General features: G+C 33.1%; 2 protein-coding genes across 3 annotated transcripts in view; both read right to left on the bottom strand.

Annotated features, from left to right (window-relative positions):
• The window catches only part of LOC140055632 (transient receptor potential cation channel subfamily A member 1-like), a 29,471-nt gene extending 19,034 nt beyond the window's left edge, over nt 1-10,437 (bottom strand). Inside the window, exons 1-6 of one of the 2 annotated variants that reach the window (XM_072100974.1) lie at nt 9,774-10,437; nt 7,882-8,050; nt 5,920-6,026; nt 4,449-4,472; nt 482-658; nt 38-247 (exon numbers count right to left, since the gene is read on the bottom strand). In XM_072100974.1, coding sequence (XP_071957075.1) covers nt 38-247; nt 482-658; nt 4,449-4,472; nt 5,920-6,026; nt 7,882-8,050; nt 9,774-10,106 — 1,020 coding nt within the window. In that variant the 5' untranslated portion in view covers nt 10,107-10,437. The remainder of the gene's footprint in view (nt 1-37; nt 248-481; nt 659-4,448; nt 4,473-5,919; nt 6,027-7,881; nt 8,051-9,773) is intronic. The other variant, XM_072100975.1, reaches the window with a different exon arrangement.
• Nucleotides 10,438-11,584: 1,147 nt separating this feature from the next.
• On the bottom strand, nt 11,585-17,321 carry LOC140054337 (uncharacterized). Its single transcript, XM_072099287.1, has 2 exons — nt 16,772-17,321; nt 11,585-13,242 (listed from the first exon to the last, which is right to left on the bottom strand). Exons 1-2 carry the CDS (start codon nt 17,315-17,317, stop codon nt 13,153-13,155), a joined length of 636 nt encoding a protein of 211 aa, XP_071955388.1. The 5' UTR covers nt 17,318-17,321; the 3' UTR covers nt 11,585-13,152.
• Between the last annotated feature and the right edge of the window lie 387 nt (nt 17,322-17,708).

The raw sequence follows: 17,708 nt of genomic DNA, 5'->3' as shown, positions 1-17,708 counted from the left end.
TTTATTCACGTTCACTCAAATTCCTAGTCCCTATTACCTCATGAATACAGGCTTTCTGACTAGCAGCATTAAACAACAGCCTAACAAGATCCTCATGTCCTTCCGTACACGCAAAATGAAGAGGCGTGGAATTGTCTTCATCTTTGCAGCGAATGTTAGCGCCAGCTTTGATCAGTAACTCTGCAACCTCTTTAAATCCGTGAGTGCAAGCGTTGTGGAGCGGCGTTAACTGCTGCTTGTCAACAGCCTGCCAAAATATATATATATTTATATATCATATTTATTATCAATAATAATTGTTATTTTTGCAACAGATCAACACAATATATACCTTTTCAACATCTTATACTGTAATAATAAACTTGCCTCTTTTATGGGAAAACCCTTTTGGAGTACCGTACTTTAATTTTTAATTTAATTAATTTTCATTTAGAAAAATATATTCATCATGATATCTTATTAAATTTTTGTTTCTTTTTACCTCAATATTAATCTGTGCACAGTTTAACAGGTCGTTTGCGGCTACTTCGTTGCCGCGCATAGCCGCAAAATGAAGCGGCGTCGACCCATAAATATCCTTTATGTTCACATCCGCTCCTTTCGACTCCAGATAAGCGATCACGCTAGAGACTGTGCCGCCATCGCCATCATCAACTTCCTAATAACCAGAACCGAAAAAAATAATGTCAAATATAAACACATACTGTATTTGCCTACAGTAAATAGGCAAGTATATTAAATGTGATCTATATAATATTAATATATATAAAATATAATATAATAATTTATATACTGTAGTTGTATCCTTCACCTAAAACAATATACATATGAAAATTTAAAAATTCTTGAAATTAATAGTTAATATAATAATAGTTAGCTAATTAATTGTTAATTCTTTATTCTAATATAATTATTATTATATTATTATTAGTATTATTATTAATTAATATTGTTGTTTTCTGTTGTTGTTATGTAATATTATGTTTTATATTGTTATTTATTTATTAACACCATATATCCTCTGGTATAATTCAACCTCCTTAGAACACAAAATTTGGTGGGACTATACCCAGGGAAGCGTGGTTCAGGAAAAAAAATGTAAAAACTGGCTAGAGAGAGGCCAGAAGTGGGATTGTACCTGAGGATATATGGTAATATTTTTTATTAAGTGCCAGTATCCATAACACAACCAAAGATACACAAATAACATTATAATATTAAAATCAGTGACAATATGGAAAATATGAATGTCTATGTAGTCAACAAGACCCCTGAGGCCCACGTACACATCATAATGTGTAGCCAATATGATGGGGAAAGGCCTTAGGGCACCTAATTAGGCATTAAACTAGTGCCAAGAAAACATTGCTTCCTTTTCCGTCTAATAAACCATACATCAGTATGTTAAAAATTGCATATATACATATATTATATCACTGTATTACGTTAAAAATTGTATCTCTTATATAATGTCTATCAGTGTGTTAACATTTGTATCTGTATCACTGTATTAAGGTAAAAAGTGTATCAATACATATATGTCTATCAGCTTTTTTTATGAGACAGATTGCTAAAAAATTGCATGAAAAAAGTTAAAAATTGAACAGAATGTAGTTACTGCAGTAACTGCAGTAGAATAAGTTTGATCCATTAAAATACATTCTAGTCTATTCTCTATCTTTAATATCTTGATGATAAAATGTAAATGAGTAAGTGTAACTCAACAGGGAGAGAGCGGTCAATATTGACTTTAAGATGGTCACCTCCCAATATTCCAAAGTCCTTTAACAATGAACAATCAATTTTACTTTGTCATTCTCTATTGATGAGCTGCGCTTGCATTATGCCAAGAGTCAAGCAAGTACACATATACGTATATACTGGATCATCATCAATACGCTTCATCGTCTTTAGACCTAACGCGTTACACTATTTATACGTACTGTCTGCAGATTGGACACTGTAAATCTTTTAATAGTAACCCACACTCTAATAGTAACCCCCTTCTAATAGTAACCCACCTTATCACCTAACCCACAAGTCAATCTATAATAATAACCCACTACTCTAATATAGTAACCCATGAAGGTTACTATTAGAGAAAAAAAACTTATGATGTAGCCGTATTTTGAAAATTAGGACATAATGCATGTTAATCTCGGGAGTGGGGGAGGATTGAGTGTTTTTGAGTTTATAAAATAAAATTAGAGTTCAACCAAATTTGTTTATTCGTACTGTTTTATTATTTTGCTATGAGTTGCTGACCAGAAAAGTTGGGGGTGAGTTACTATTTTCAGGTGCCTAATTTAAGATTAGTAATAGTAACCAACTACCCTAATAGTAACCCCCCTTCTAATAGTAACCCACCCTAAAAAACAACCAAAGAATAATAACCCAGGGTTACAATTAGAAGATTTACAGTACACTCCTCTACATTCTGCTATATAGTATGTTGTTTTGTAGAGCACTCTTCAGTTTGAACCAGTGCATTTTTGTTGTGAACACTATCAGCATTTCGCATAGTAGCACGCTCGTAGAGTTTGTGCACTCTTTGTTTTCATAATCAGTGTACCATGTCTCACTTAGCCTTTAATTGTGCCAGTTTTGCAGTATGTATTATTTTGAAATCTTAGCTGCACTGACGAGATCTAATAAGATCGAAACAGTACTGTCTGCAGATTGGATATATATATATATATTCATATAAAATAACCGAGGGGTAGGGGAGTAATTGATAATGCGCTTTGTGTAGGAAATCGTCACCTAGTACCTTATTTTAAATGAGTATAATACGGTGACCTCTCAAATACCAAAATCATGTTTGAGATTAGCAACTTACTGTATAGGCCTAACCAAGAAAAACCAACATACCTCATAAACCTACACCCTGAAGATTTAAAAATATTAAATTATTATTCCAGTTTTTTTTTAGGTTATACCAATTTTCTAGCTAATATTCAAGTGTGGGTTTGAACTTTGTCAACATATAATAAATACTGTAGTTCATATTTGCGGTCTATTAAAATTCCTTTCACAAATCTTATACTACTATTTACAATAATATGTTTGTATAGTCGCCAGTATTCATCAAAATCACCATGGATATCGATTGTAAACAATGATAAGATTAAATTTCAACCGAACAATCCGGTAGAATTCATATGGTATTATGTGCCTGCATTTTGACAACAAAACATTCACTGTGATATTTCAAGTCATGAGAGGTGAACTCGTTGCAGTCTAGTAGCACACAACCGACTCCCCTCCCACACCCAACCCAACGATACATGCCAACACTCCCGTTTTTAGCCAGGAGATTCTCATATTTTAGACTTGTCTCCCGGCTTAATATTGTGCTCCCGTTTTTCCACATTTTCACCCGGATTACAAAGATAACTAAATTTTTATGTATAAATGTAAGGTTTTCTGCATTAAAATATTATAACAAAAAGGCTATACACACAAGCAAAATCACATATCCACCACGCGATACCGCTTGTGACGTCACACATTGCACTCCTTACCTCTCGATAAAAGATAGAGGGCGCTGTTGATCGAAAAAAAAAACACCAGCTCCCTTTTTTAAACTTCAGATGCAACCCCAACCCCACACAAAATTCTTTCTGATACAGTACATGTCTGCATACTATTGTCTAGTTCATTAGTAAATATCATTCTATCGTTCAACATGTTAGCCGAGAATTATTGTCAAGTTAGAAATTAGTTTACAAACACAGTTAAACGGGGAAATACATAAATGGTTATGGTACAGTACAGTACATGCATTAATAAAATTTAGTAACATAAGGGAATTAAATAACCTGTACCATATATAACAGTAAATCACCAAGTATAATCCCAGGAGCCTGGTAAAACAAAATTTTCCCAAATTGGGGGAGGGGGAAAGGGAGAGTGAAGGTGGGATGATACTAATATTGTGTTACCAAAATAGTGTAGTCTAAATTTAGCCTAAATAGGGGGTGGGATTATATTTGAGGATAAGATTATTCTTGGTGGCATATAGAGGTTTTTTTTTATGATGGGCCTGAAGGATGATCGGGACCCTTTTTAATTCATTTTTTTGGCAATGATGAAAAAATACATATTGTCTTCATATTGTTTTTTTAATTTCAAAACCGTGGTTTGTTCCCGAAACTCAGACAGAATATCAATCCACATCATCAATCCTAATTTCATAGTATTTTTACATTTTATTTATTAGAAAATTAAATACAGAATTTTGTTATAAAACTAAGATTTAGTATAAAATAAAATATAAAATAAACAATATAAAAAAATACAACTTAAGAAAAGTACTGAATTCACTGATTTATATAAATTTAGAAAAATAAATTAGCAATTAAAATTAAAGAAATTAAACTGAAAATGTTAGTTAGAATGAAACCAAAGTTAAAATTATTTTTTAGCATGCATTTCTTATCACTCACTGTATCTACATACTGCCGTTGACTCTTTGAAAAAAGAAAAGAACATAAAAAAACATAATTATAACAAAAATAAACAAAATATAAGATCAGTATTGAATACAAATAATTCAGGTTTGCTTTGACTGGAACAAAACCTCATTGGAAAACAATTTTAAATTTGCATGATAAGTTTAAAATTTGCATTTCATAAAATCCTTTATTTTTATCTTAAAGATCATTTATACACAGTCCCATGGGAGGTGTGTGTATATCCTGAGTTACTGGGTCAACTCCAACCTCCGAATCTTCGCTAAATACAAATGGAGAACCAATAAAAATATTTATAAAATAAAAGCTTTGTTTCTGGCTGTTTTAGAAAACTTTCCAAATTTTTTTTTTACTTTATCGTTTTGATTATTCATTCATTCATTTATTTACACAAAGCAAAATTCTAAATATGTTGACAAAATATAGCTTTTTGCTTATTTTATTTTGTATCTCCATTGAGAACCAGCCATTGATTCCCACAGCATTGTCATTTTTTCAGTGCTTATTTTATTTTGTATCTCCATTGAAATCCAGCCACTGACACCAACAGAATTGTCATTTTTTCAGTGCTTATTTTTATTTTGTATCTCCATTGAGATCCAGCCACTGAAACCCACAGAATTGTCATTTTTTCAGTGCTTATTTTATTTTGTATCTCCATTGAGATCCAGCCACTGACACCAACAGAATTGTCATTTTTTAGTGCTTATTTTATTTTGTATCTCAATTGAGATCCAGACACTGATTCCCACAGCATTGTCATTTTTTCAGTGCTTATTTTATTTTGTATCTCCATTGAGATCCAGCCACTGATACCCACAGCATTGTCATTTTTTCAGTGCTTATTTTATTTTGTATCTCCATTGAGATCCAGCCACTGATACCAACAGAATTGTCATTTTTTAGTGCTTATTTTATTTTGTATCTCCATTGAGATCCAGCCACTGATTCCCACAGCATTGTCATTTTTTCAGTGCTTATTTTATTTTGTATCTCCATTGAGATCCAGCCACTGACACCAACAGCATTGTCATTTTTTCGGTAATTTGCCTTTGGATTTATAATGATAATAAATATAATGGCACAATTATCAAGTTTTGTAAACTTATCTAAAGCCTGTTTTCCTGTTGACCTTATTCGACGCTATCGTCGTTGATCGTTAACAGTTCAACGACGATCGTTTGAAGACGATCAAGTTGAAATGATAAAGATAGCGAGTAACTTTTCCTGTAAATCGTTAACATTTCAATGTTCACGTAGGAGATTGCATCGAATAACAGGCTTTAAGAATGGACATGTAGGTCTACATTTTATACAGTAAAAGTAAAAACTAAGAAGTTCAAGAAACACTCGGGGAAACACTATACAGTAAATCTATGATTCATCTAAAAACATAAAAAAACCAAGATTTGCTTTAACAATCCGACAAGTGGATCAACCTTACCTCATTTGATAATTCGCCATCTGACCTCGCTTCGGAGATGCGAGTGCGTTTGTAACGAGCTGCAAAGTGCAGGGCTGTTAAGCCGTCATCCCCTGGCTTGTGAATGTCTAAAAAGTGAATGAATTTAAAAAGTGATGATTTTAAATAAAGTCAGCGTTAGTATTTTTTATTCTCATGGTTTGTGAAGATCTTAAAGTAAATGAAAAAACAATGAATTGTCTTTATTTTGCAGTATTTTATAAAAGTGATGATTTTAAATAAAGCCAGCTTTAGTATTTTTTATTCTCATGGTTTGTGAAGATCTTAAGTAAATGAAAAAACAATGAATTGTCTTTATTTTGCAGTAGTTATATTTATTTTAAAAACCAAAAACGTAGGCTACTAAATAATAGAAACCAAGTTAGTAGAATTGATTTTTTTAACACTTCTTTCCCAGATTAGATTTGGGTTCAATAGATATGTATATTATTTCTTGTTGCAGTACAAAAATAACATTTTCATAAATATTATAATAAAAAAGAAATTCAACATAGAGGTACTGTAGCTTATAAATAAATACATTTTTATATTTAGCATTTAAAGCTGATTTTATATGAAGTGTATTTATTGTTATTTGTTGTTTAATTATAGCTTAGATTTTAATTAATAAACAATTCAACATACAGGTAGCACATCAATTTTAATATTTAGCATTTTCAGCTGATCTTATATGAAATTAACTACCGTATGTTTAATTATTGTTTTTAATTTTAAATTTGTTTCTTTAGCTTCAATTTGAATGAATATTAAAATATAAGAAATTCAACATACATGTACCATATACATAAATTAATATTTAGCATTTCAGCAGGTCTTATATGAAGTTTTTAATTTTAAAATTGTTTTATATATCTTTAATTTTAATAAATAAAATAATATTGTATAAATATCCTTGCACAATCAAATCTCTTCATAATTTATGAATTAAAATAATATAGTTATATGAGGTCAAAGGTCAATGTTGACTGACCATAGTATATTGTAATTTGTAAATAAAACGTACCAGAAAAGGAAATATTTGTTTTGGTCAATTAACAGTAGATCTTGTTTGCACACAAAATATATATACGGGTATGGATACAAGAATTTGAATAAAGAGATTTGTGTTCATTAGTAATGTACTAAAATAGTAAAAATTATCTCAAATGTAGGAAAAATCATTTCATTCAAGATTTTGAAAAATATGTGATTTGTAATTTATGTTTGTCTCATCAATAATTTTGTAATACATGCAGCCTTATATTATTTTTCCTTCATTTGCATAATATGGTCAAATTGCAAAATCCCTGATGCGCAATTAGGAAGAGTCAAATTACACAAATCAATGCAAAATATTTGTAAGCTGTTTGATATCAGGTTGATAGTTCATATCAACATTATGTACATGTTTGTGTCCTTACAGGAATCATCTCTCTCAACCGTGTGTTTAGTGTTTCTAGAATACATTATTAGGCTTTAAACGTAGCACAAATTAAGGAACATTATTAAACGCATAAAAGGATATGATTTGGCCATTAATAAGCTGTGTTCACAGCCACATCCTCAATGAAGGCCAAGGACTGATGAATTATCAACTGTACTTCAACAGGATACAGGAAGATCTATCAGCCCACAATTTTTGACAGATTATTATGTAAAATCTGAATAGTAATTATATGTACGAAGCAAAACCAGAAATAAAAGAATAAAGGGAAATAAATTTATAATAATTTTTTTGGTAATCAATATTTTTCATCAATTTTTTTTAAAAGGATTTTATGTTTAAAATTCTCTTTAAAAATCTATAAAATTCTCATTTTTGATTACTTTTAAATTGTATTTTTTTCTTAAAAGGACAATTTATATATTGTTAAAATCATAGCAGAAGGGAAATCAACGATTTGGAAAAATAAAAATTAATTTAAAAAAAAATGAATATCTTACTGGCCCCGTTGGTGACAAGTTCCATGACGATTGGCAAGTGGTTGTACCGAGCGGCGTAATGAAGCCCTGTTAAATTATTCTCGTCAAGTGCGTTTATCCTTCGTTTCTTATTGGTAGACACCTGTTGGAGCAATCGTCGCATAACTCCGACATCTCCATCCCGAGCAGCCTAAAAAATAAGCGAGATACCAAGTTACTTGATTCCGTGATCATGTTTATGTGACATTAAAATGGCATATTAAAAAAAAAAACATATTAATTTTTAAGGACAATATATCTGGTTAGTGACGAAGGTGTATCCCCTATTGGTTTGGTTTTTTTTTTGGCATGGCTGGAATCTCTTTTATCGTATTATTTTATGTATGAAGTTTCACAACATTAGGCACTGTATAAATCCAGGATATTATTATTATTATTATTAAAGAAAATTAGTTAGCGTCATCATCTTTTTATGTAAATATTTTATCTTGTGGAGTTTTAAACATACATTTTATGGAATTTGTTCAATATAAAATTAATATAATATTAAATACTGTTTAATTATTGGGGGCTGTATTTCCACAAAAGAGGTCTGGGGTGAAACCATGGAGGATAATAAATATTTTATTTGTAAATGGTTTTTAGGTTTGTGAATGAAATACAATAAGGTCTAAGTTTGGTTCTCACTCTTACTGTATACAACAAGATGATGCGATGGACCATCAATCCCAGGGCCGTAGCCAGCAAGGTTCCCTGAAATTTTCAGTTTTCACCACCCATCCCCAATCCCCCAGCACAGATCGTCATATTTTATATAATTATATTTAAAGCATCTTTGCCTCGTCTGTTTTTAACCTCTCGCTATGGCCTTGAATCGTGTCGTGACTGGTCGAGTTACTTGCACTGCGCTTATGTCTTGCGGTGCATTCTACTGGGAGCCAAGCATAACAACCCTCCTAACACCATGTTTAATTTGTAACAATTATTCTGGGTTCATTATCATCTTTGAGACTTTTTTTGTACTAAAAATATGGTATTTCATTCTTATCTTTGACACCCTTTTTTGTACTAAAAATAGGGTCTTGATAGAGATGAGAAAGTGTACTGTATATTGGTGAAAATATTTATGCTATTGAATTTAGTAAAATAGGAGAATAAAAGGGCACAGAAAAACTGTTCATGGTTAACTGAATAAACCCAATAGTAATCACACACAGGCATACAATTCAATATTATTATAGTAAACACAGAGATTAGATTACATGTCATCGTAGCCTACTCATATCATGTCAATAAACCATGTTGATTACTAATAACGAAAAGTAGGGTGTGTTCTATGTAAATGTCACAGTTCAGGGGTGAATGCAAAATGCAGGGAAAAGGAGTGGGGTTCTGAACATGAGGTATGCAGAGGCGGATTTAGGATTTTTTTTAACGGGAGCGTAAACATAGTCTGTCAAAAATAAATATCAAAAAGTAGTCCGTAATTTCATTTTAGGTTGCCAAAAGTCATGCCCCTAGCACTCCCCACCCTGGATGGGATAGGTGGATACACCTTCTTACAGACACTAACAAGTAAAGATAATTATCCCCACCTGATTTTTAACTTTTTAATATATGCCATGCCATGTCATTTTTTCACATATTATTCATATTGACCAAAAATGTAAACAAAAAATGTATTTACCTGAAAAAAACTAACTTAAAGCAACAATTGATTTTAATTTAAAACTGCTTATTTTGTCTTTTTATAAGAGTAAACATTTTTGGTTTTTTTCTACGGAAGTGAAAAACTGCAAAATGTCATATTCAAAGTCTTATTTTATTAATCTTCATTTTCACACATATACGTCTTTAAAATCATAATTTTTTTATTTCATAATTTAAATAAAAATATATTTTTTTAAACTTACCTGATGAATTGTAATTCCAACATCTTCAATACTTTCCCATCTTTTAATGGAGGCTGCTGGGTCATAGCCTCCTCCTCCACCACCATTTGCTGAAGGGACCGGTTCATATTCCATGCTTGTGGGACGAGAAGTGGAAATCCCTACGTTGGTTCCAGGGCGAGAACTGGATATCCCAGTGGGTTCCCTATTCATGCTTGTATTACTGGTCGGACGAGAACTACTACGGTGAGACCTGTCCGTCATTTCGTCACTGTCAACAGAATCCCTTCTTTTTCTCGATCTCTCGTTTAGTGGTATGCCTTCCACTTCTTCAAAGCCAGGGTTCCTTGACATTTCCAACGATTCAGGGCTGGGGCTAACTCTATTATTCGAAAAACTTACTTTTACGCGCCCTGCGCTTACTGCTGAGCCGAGGTTCTTAGATGTACTTGCACTGTCATCAGTGGATCCTCCGTTTTGTGAACACACCGACGCGTCCTCTGCTATGTGTTCAGGTAAGGCAACAAAAAGAGGTTTTTTATCCACGACTTCTCCCTTTTCAGTGCAAGCTAGATAACCGTCACCTATATTATTATCAGTCGCCAGGTTTTATGGTTCACTGATAAATTAAATTAATGATAAACACTTTGTCCTTAGAATACATTCCATTACTTATCCAAGCGATATCTAGATCCACTCTACCGTGCAAGCAAAGAATATAAGAATTGCTTACTTACTTCAAATAGAGGGCGATATACTATTCATTTCCCGTTTCAGAAATGTCACAGAAATACTTCTTTAATTTATTCAGTCACTCTTCATTCTACAAAAGCATTTTCAAAATAAAAGAAAAACACTATCCAATTTTGAGTTGGAGAACAGTTTATATTGTTTTTGGTAAAAAACGATAAAAAGCGCGCGCAAGCGGCTCCGAAATGGAAGGCATTTTTATATATGTAAATCAGCACATTTCAATGAACTTCAATAAGAAAAAAATAGTACAACAATTAGCTTTTCTGTAGGTCTACATAGTAATGCTATCAACATATCCGTAGTGATTGTATTACTCATCTCTCATGCCCCCTCCGGGGCCCCCTCGGGATAGGCCTACCTCAATTATTGAACTATATACCCTATGTGAGCTCTGAGTTTATAATAACCAGACCATAGTCAATCATAAGCGGATCCAGATGGGACACGACCTGGCCGCCAAAAAAAAAATTGAAAGATATGATATAGGCCTAGCTCATGAGTTAATATCAGCATTTACAATTCTGTCCATGATTCACTTCCCACTTGACAATCGCTTTGATACTTATTGGGATACAGTGCTTCATTGAAGTGTCGTCAAATCGAATCGAAAAAAATCTTCTCTTAAGCGCTGTCTATATTATCAAACTAGAAACGAAAACTAGAAAACAAAAGTGCTCAAATATGGTAGTGATATGACACCATCATCATCACATTTTTTTGTCACATAAAGTTTGATAATGTAGACAGAGCTTTATAAATTTATACTATTATTACGCATAGCAACGACAAACAGTTTGTTATTTTGAAGGATCTTAGAATTAGCCCGTGGTATGAATCAACAGTAAAGTAATATTTTGAATGTACCAGTATATGCTTAAGTATGTTTTATGTATTGTAATTTGTTGGTTTTTTTTTCTGTTTTTGTCTTTTCTAAATTTGTTATTGAGGACCCCATTGGAAATAAGTCCCACATCGGGACTTTCAGGGGCTATCATACATCTCTGTATTTGTCTTTTTAAATTTAAATTGTATACCGTATGCGATGTAGTGACGTCAACATGAGACACAGAATACAACCATTCATTACTGAAAAAAATGATATCTTTTATTCGCTTACCAGAAAAAGTTTTTCAAATATATTATCAATATTTATATTAGTAAACAATACGGCTAATAAACATAACAATGTTTAAATAAAAATAGTTATTAAGAGGCATATTAAAGAATCCCTTTAAAGCATGTTACCAGTTAATTAGGCTTTTCCCTTCAGAAATAAATTGTTTTCAGCCTCAAAATTGTTTTTGTTTTAAAAATATGCAAATTTAAAAACCAAAAAAATGAAGAAAAAAAACATGAAAAATATAGATTAATAAAATCAGATTTTAAATAAGCCATTTTGCAGTAAAGTTATTCACTTTTGTGAATCAAACGTAATTATTTCACTTATAAAAAGACAAAGGAAACGGTTAATTTTAACCAAAAACTCTTGGCTTGACAGACAATTTAGGTATGTTTTGCTTTAAATTACATTTTTTTCAGGAAAATATTTGTTTTTTTCGATCCTGTTTTTGGTTAAAGTGAATAATAATTGTGTGACATTACAACAACATTTAAAAAAATATTTTTTAGAGGACAATATATCTTTAAATGCAATATAATGCTTTATACAATACAATAAGTGTAGCTAATTTTAAACTATTACGATAAATAGACTTAAAATCTACCGTAGGCCTATTACTATACGAAAGGCTGAAATATGTTATCAGTGTAAGTATCAAATCGACTTGTTATAAAATATTGATCTTTACACTGGTCATTATTGACCAGTGATTGTGTTGACCAATTTGCATTTGTATAAGCAATCCTTGACCGTCAGATAACAGATAACAATACATAATAATATACAAAAAGAACCGTATAGTCAGCAAGTTATTCCGTTTTACACTGTCCTTTCACAATAAATTCAAAGGTATATGTTTACCACATTGTCTCGTACTGTTATTGTTCTTCTGATTGTTGTAACGCCTTTCACGCGCGGTGGTATAGTCAATCACCTCAGGTGTGCGTGTCAATCATCTGAAATCCTCTTTTGTGTTTTAAAATGTGTTCTTGTCTGCCTGTATTTTAACAAATATAAATGAATGTCCCAATGTATGCTGTTGTAGGCCTATAACGTTAAGTTCACAATCATCTCAAGGTATGATGTTGATTCCATAATTTAGGCCTACTTCCCGACCCTAATTAATTGATTGTGACCATTTTGCATACGACAATTCACTTGATAGGCCGCTAGGCCTAGCCTACAATTATTAGCATTTTCATATTAGGTCGTCTATACTCAACTTCCAGATTAGATTTTTTCATCGTAATTCTTTAACTTCTGGTAGTGTTACCACATTATCCATGACCTTTCCAGCTATAAGTTCATCCATGACATTTATTTTACCCGCCTTCAGTTACAGTAGGCATAATCCTACTACATATTCCTCATAACATGGAGTAGAAATGCTCAAAATGTTCTTTATTACGTCACACAACATTCCGAAAAAAAAGTTTTGGAAAAACTTGCATAGCAAATCAGCCTTGCTGCTTCGTTTGCTGTATCGTAAAAAAACAACACTTGATTGGTCGACTTAAGTTGCGCGCGTCACGCAATGGTTGACGTCAGCATTGAGTTGTTACCAATGGCAGCCAAAGTAATTAGCTGCTTTCTCCTTGTCAACGTTTCATTTGAGTTCTGAAAAATATTTAAAAGAAGAATTAGACTCAGCAAAAGGCTACAAATATCGAGATAACGAGTATTTTTCGTTTGATGTTCATATATATTGATTGCGCTTTTCGATAATGACACAGTTGAGGTATGATTAGTAGGCCTGGGCCTAGTCCAATGAACTTGCTGTATCGACTTCTCACAACTTAATCAAATCGACTTGATTACGCGTACGATATTGAAGTAAACACATTTGACATTTGCAAAATATAAATCATAATATCTGAGCGTACTATTTTTAATTAATAAACATAATGTTCAACAATAAATCATCACAGTGTAAAATGAAAACATAAATTATAGGCTGCGTGCTTTCTGAACTGGTGCTAGTTAAATAGTCTTCTATGGCGGCAGGTCATTACTAAATGAATGACTTTTAGGCAATGGTATTTCTTGTTTTTAATTGTGAATAGGGCTAACGAGATTGATCAATCTTTGCTTTAATTTAATCAATGCTTTAAAAAATATTGAAAGTGCATATCAGCCAGACGTACGGTATAAAGCCTTTCCCGTCTATCTAGGCATACATCCCTCAACCCTTAATGTTACATACAAAACACAAATTGCGTTTGTTTAAATGAGTCCAAATAAAAAAAATTGACTCATTTTGTTTCTCTCTCGGAAGTAATTCCCAGGGTGCTAATTTTAGCTGACTACATAAATCATCGTGTATATTTATTCGATTCTGTAAACGACAATGTATTATAGTCCTGCAGTACGTACATTTGAAATCACCATTTTTTTCTCGCTGGAAAATACTGTGTATTCGAGAACCATCTGTGGGCAGGACCTAGATGGTACGCCAGCGAAGCGAGCGTGCCATCTAGTACATGTAGTTTACGAACATTTAGTCTACACTTAACAGTATTTGAAAAGAGCTAGGGGATCCTGATGTGCTAATCTGAGTAGGGTACTGTTTATGGTCGGCTACTCTGGCTGCCGTTGGTCTGTATAGGTCCGTAGGTCCGGAACTAATCCCCTAATCATTAGCACAGTACTGTATTCGAAAAGAGCTAGAGGATCGTCTGTTCCCGATGTGCTGATCTGAGAGGGTCTGGCTGCCGTGGGTCCGTATAGGGCCTACAGGCGGCCTAATCCCAAATCCAAATTTCCCCAGTTAAGATTATTGGATTATGAATACCTTATACCTATATACCTTATAACAATATCAAATATATGAATGAATAATGGGGGGATGGGGCTAAACATTGGATGTTTATGTTGGGCGGCTACTGATATTACATAATAATTACAGCAGCACAGTCAACCAAAGCTAATTCTTAAACAACTAAACTTAAGCCGCATTGCCAGATTTAACCTTCGCGGTTTGTTTAATTGTTGTAATGGAATTTTTTTCTACGGTCGGAAGATTAAGGTATAAAAAAAAAAAAATAATAATAATTGATTAATCATAATAAGATAATGATTGATCATTCAAAAATGTTTGTTTTAAAGACAGATTTTTTATAGAAAACACTTAATGTATTTGTTTTAAAAGTATTATATGAATCACCCTCCCACTTGGCCTAGTGGAATTATTCAATGTGATCTGTTTGTGTGACTTTGCGGTTGATTGAATTCCCAGGTTGTGAACTCGCAGTTCACGGAACTAAGATCGATCAAAATTCGATATATGGAAATTACTGTACATGGCCTTGAACGGGATACCGTTACATCGACTGGGTAAACTGATAGGCCTACTAAACATTGATAAAGTATCAGGAAATTTGTCACTTTAGACTCTGGAGGAAACACGGTAACGTCGGGTTTTGACCACAAACGAGGAATTAAATACTTTGAGGAAGGCCTACATCGCGCGGGTTTGTAAAAAGTGGTAGGCCTAATGGAAGAAACAAAATAGTCTATCTTTTCCTTAGGGCTTTGGACAGTGATGTTAGGCCTAACGTTGATTTTATTATAAACGGTCTTTTTTTCTCTGTCGTCGGGGTCACCCACATTTATTCATTCTGGTACCTTATACAAATATATATATATATATATTATACATACATTTTTGTAAAAACATTAAAATAAATATAAATAAATTAAAATAAAGTAGTTAAAAAGGCACTATATCTATACATGTACATAAAATCAATGAAGTAAAAGTATGCTTTTTATTATAAATATTAGGCCCCTGTGTAGGCACTGACGAAAACTAAAAGGGCTGCTGATTGCCTGTTTTACTTTTTCGCAACTTCCACATTCACGGTATTACAACAATTGCGTGTGTACAGGCATTCCAAAGGATTATCGTAAACTAAAATTAGATAATATTTTTGGAGGTATTTCAACCCATTAAAACTGAATCAAACCTAATCCACCTGAGGTTATTCATTATATAACATATACTAGGTCTGATAAAAACGAGTGCTTTTATTAAAAAAGGCAAGACAACTTTGGCATTATTTAAAACCATTACAATTTGACAACAACATCCATAAAAGGGGCTCGTAAACTATATAAGTGTACTCGCATAGGTGTACAATTGAGACAAAAATTTTGCCATAATAATACAGATTCAAAAGCATTATTAAAGTGACATCTAAATTTTAAAAAGGTGATCATAAAATATATGTAACTATTATACTCATCACATGTCTACTGATATAAGTCATTGAAATATTTAAAAGAAAACAAAAACTTTGCCATCAAAACGAAGATTTTAAACCATTAAAAGTGACAACTTAATCCAGAAAAGGCGCTCGTAAAACGACACAAGAAAGAAGAAAGAAATATTAACTTTGCCAGGATTATCTTTTTACCATTAAAGTGAAATTCGAACAAAAAGCGAACGATCAAATAAGGCTATCAAACACATTAACAATAAAATGCAAAACCTTTTTACACGATATCTTTTCCACCGAAGTTGAATAAACTCAATAACGCCACATTCACACTGGTTCCGATTCACGGAACGGAAGACGGCCGTACCGTTAAATTGTTTTATGATGTTCTATTGTTTTACAAAACGACGCAGTCTTCCGTTCCTTGAAACGAAGTTGTTCTGCGTTCAGACGTGTGTGCATAGCGTTACATCGGATGTACCTACCTCTCAAACCTATCGGAGTTACATCGGAGTTAACGACGCAAAGGTTTAACCGAGCACTCACTCGGATGTAACTCTGATATGATTCGGATCAGGATAAATCACGATTAACTTTTTGCGTGTGAACACAGAAGGATTGACAGGCCGAGAGACTTTCGCCCTTTATAATGGTACTTCAATTAATCTTAGTCAAGACTATTATTAAAACTGACATATTATAAGCTCTGGGGGCCTAGTAGTAGGATGCCTGCATATGAAGCAGAAGATTCCGGGTTCGAATCTGTGGTCGTGATAGCCTTTTCATATAAATAGAACCCCAAACCGCCCACCATTAGCGATACTGAAAATTGATATAAATTGCAGTAAAAATGATGAAATCTTTGAGAATGAAAAAAACTATCGCAACCCAGATTCGAACCCGGAATTTGCTGCTAGCTGATATCTTACCATTCCATATTCATTGTTGTTTGTTTTTAATTCTACGTGTCTCTTCCAAGCATCCTGGAATGTCAGTTCCATTGTTCTTACAACATCAGTAGCTTCTTCAGTTTTGCCGCACAAGAGCATGTGTACAAACAACTTATCTGTCATAGGTTGACGAGCAATCAATAACACGACGGACGGAAAACGCTGATCTAGTGCGCAGTACGCAATTTTATTCAGTTCGATTACTCTGTCGCAACCATCTACGGAGTTGACGACGACGTTGCTATCGTAAATGCGTAATTTACATTTTGTCGATTTCAAACCATTTTTCGTTCTTTGTCGTTGCATAGTTTTCCCTCGCACCGCCGTAATTGCTTGTGATAGCTGCAATGTTGTTATTTCTTCTTGTCCCAAGTAGAATAAGTCAAAAACAGCTTTAGGGCGATTTTCGGTCTGGATGTGTGTCGTCGTAACATCGCTGAAGAGTTTTCTGCGCAGTATCTGCGGAGAGCTGCGTAGAGTTTCAATCACCTTTTTAGGCGGCCGTAAGTGAGAGCCTTGTGTCATGGTTGAGCTCAATTCAATGATTATTAAACAGCCTACAATCGAAGTCTTATATTGGAACTGCCAAACAGTGACGACACAAATTTGTGACGTATTTAGACTAGTCTATTCATTCAAGGGGCATTAGCCATACCAGCATAAACGTATGGTTTTATTTATGTACTTCCAGAAAGAAATAAAAAATAACAATTCAACAAAGATAAACTAATAAATATACTATTCGGGCCATCGACCTATGAATCTCAATCAATTTCAATTATTTTGTTTCACGGAAACTTCAGGTTATAAAAACATGTCCGTAATTTTCTGAAAATTAGGTAGGCAACAGGTATGAAATTCTATAGGGCAGTTTCCTATTATTATGACGTACGGTAAACCGAACGTTACTCTTCCA

The sequence above is a fragment of the Antedon mediterranea genome, chromosome 7 (genome assembly GCF_964355755.1).
Source record: "Antedon mediterranea chromosome 7, ecAntMedi1.1, whole genome shotgun sequence".
NCBI classification, from domain to species: Eukaryota; Metazoa; Echinodermata; class Crinoidea; order Comatulida; family Antedonidae; genus Antedon; species Antedon mediterranea.
This window is presented reverse-complemented; position numbering and strand designations above follow the sequence as displayed.

What these genes read in the sequence shown, in the direction of transcription:
- LOC140054337 (XM_072099287.1), bottom strand. Translation starts at nt 17,317, where the DNA reads ATGACACAAGGCTCTCACTTACGGCCGCCTAAAAAGGTGATTGAAACT. An exon ending in ACAACAATGAATATGGAATG is followed by an intron (nt 13,243 to 16,771) that starts GTAAGATATCAG and finishes AATATTTTTCAG; the next exon opens with AACTCAAATGAAACGTTGAC.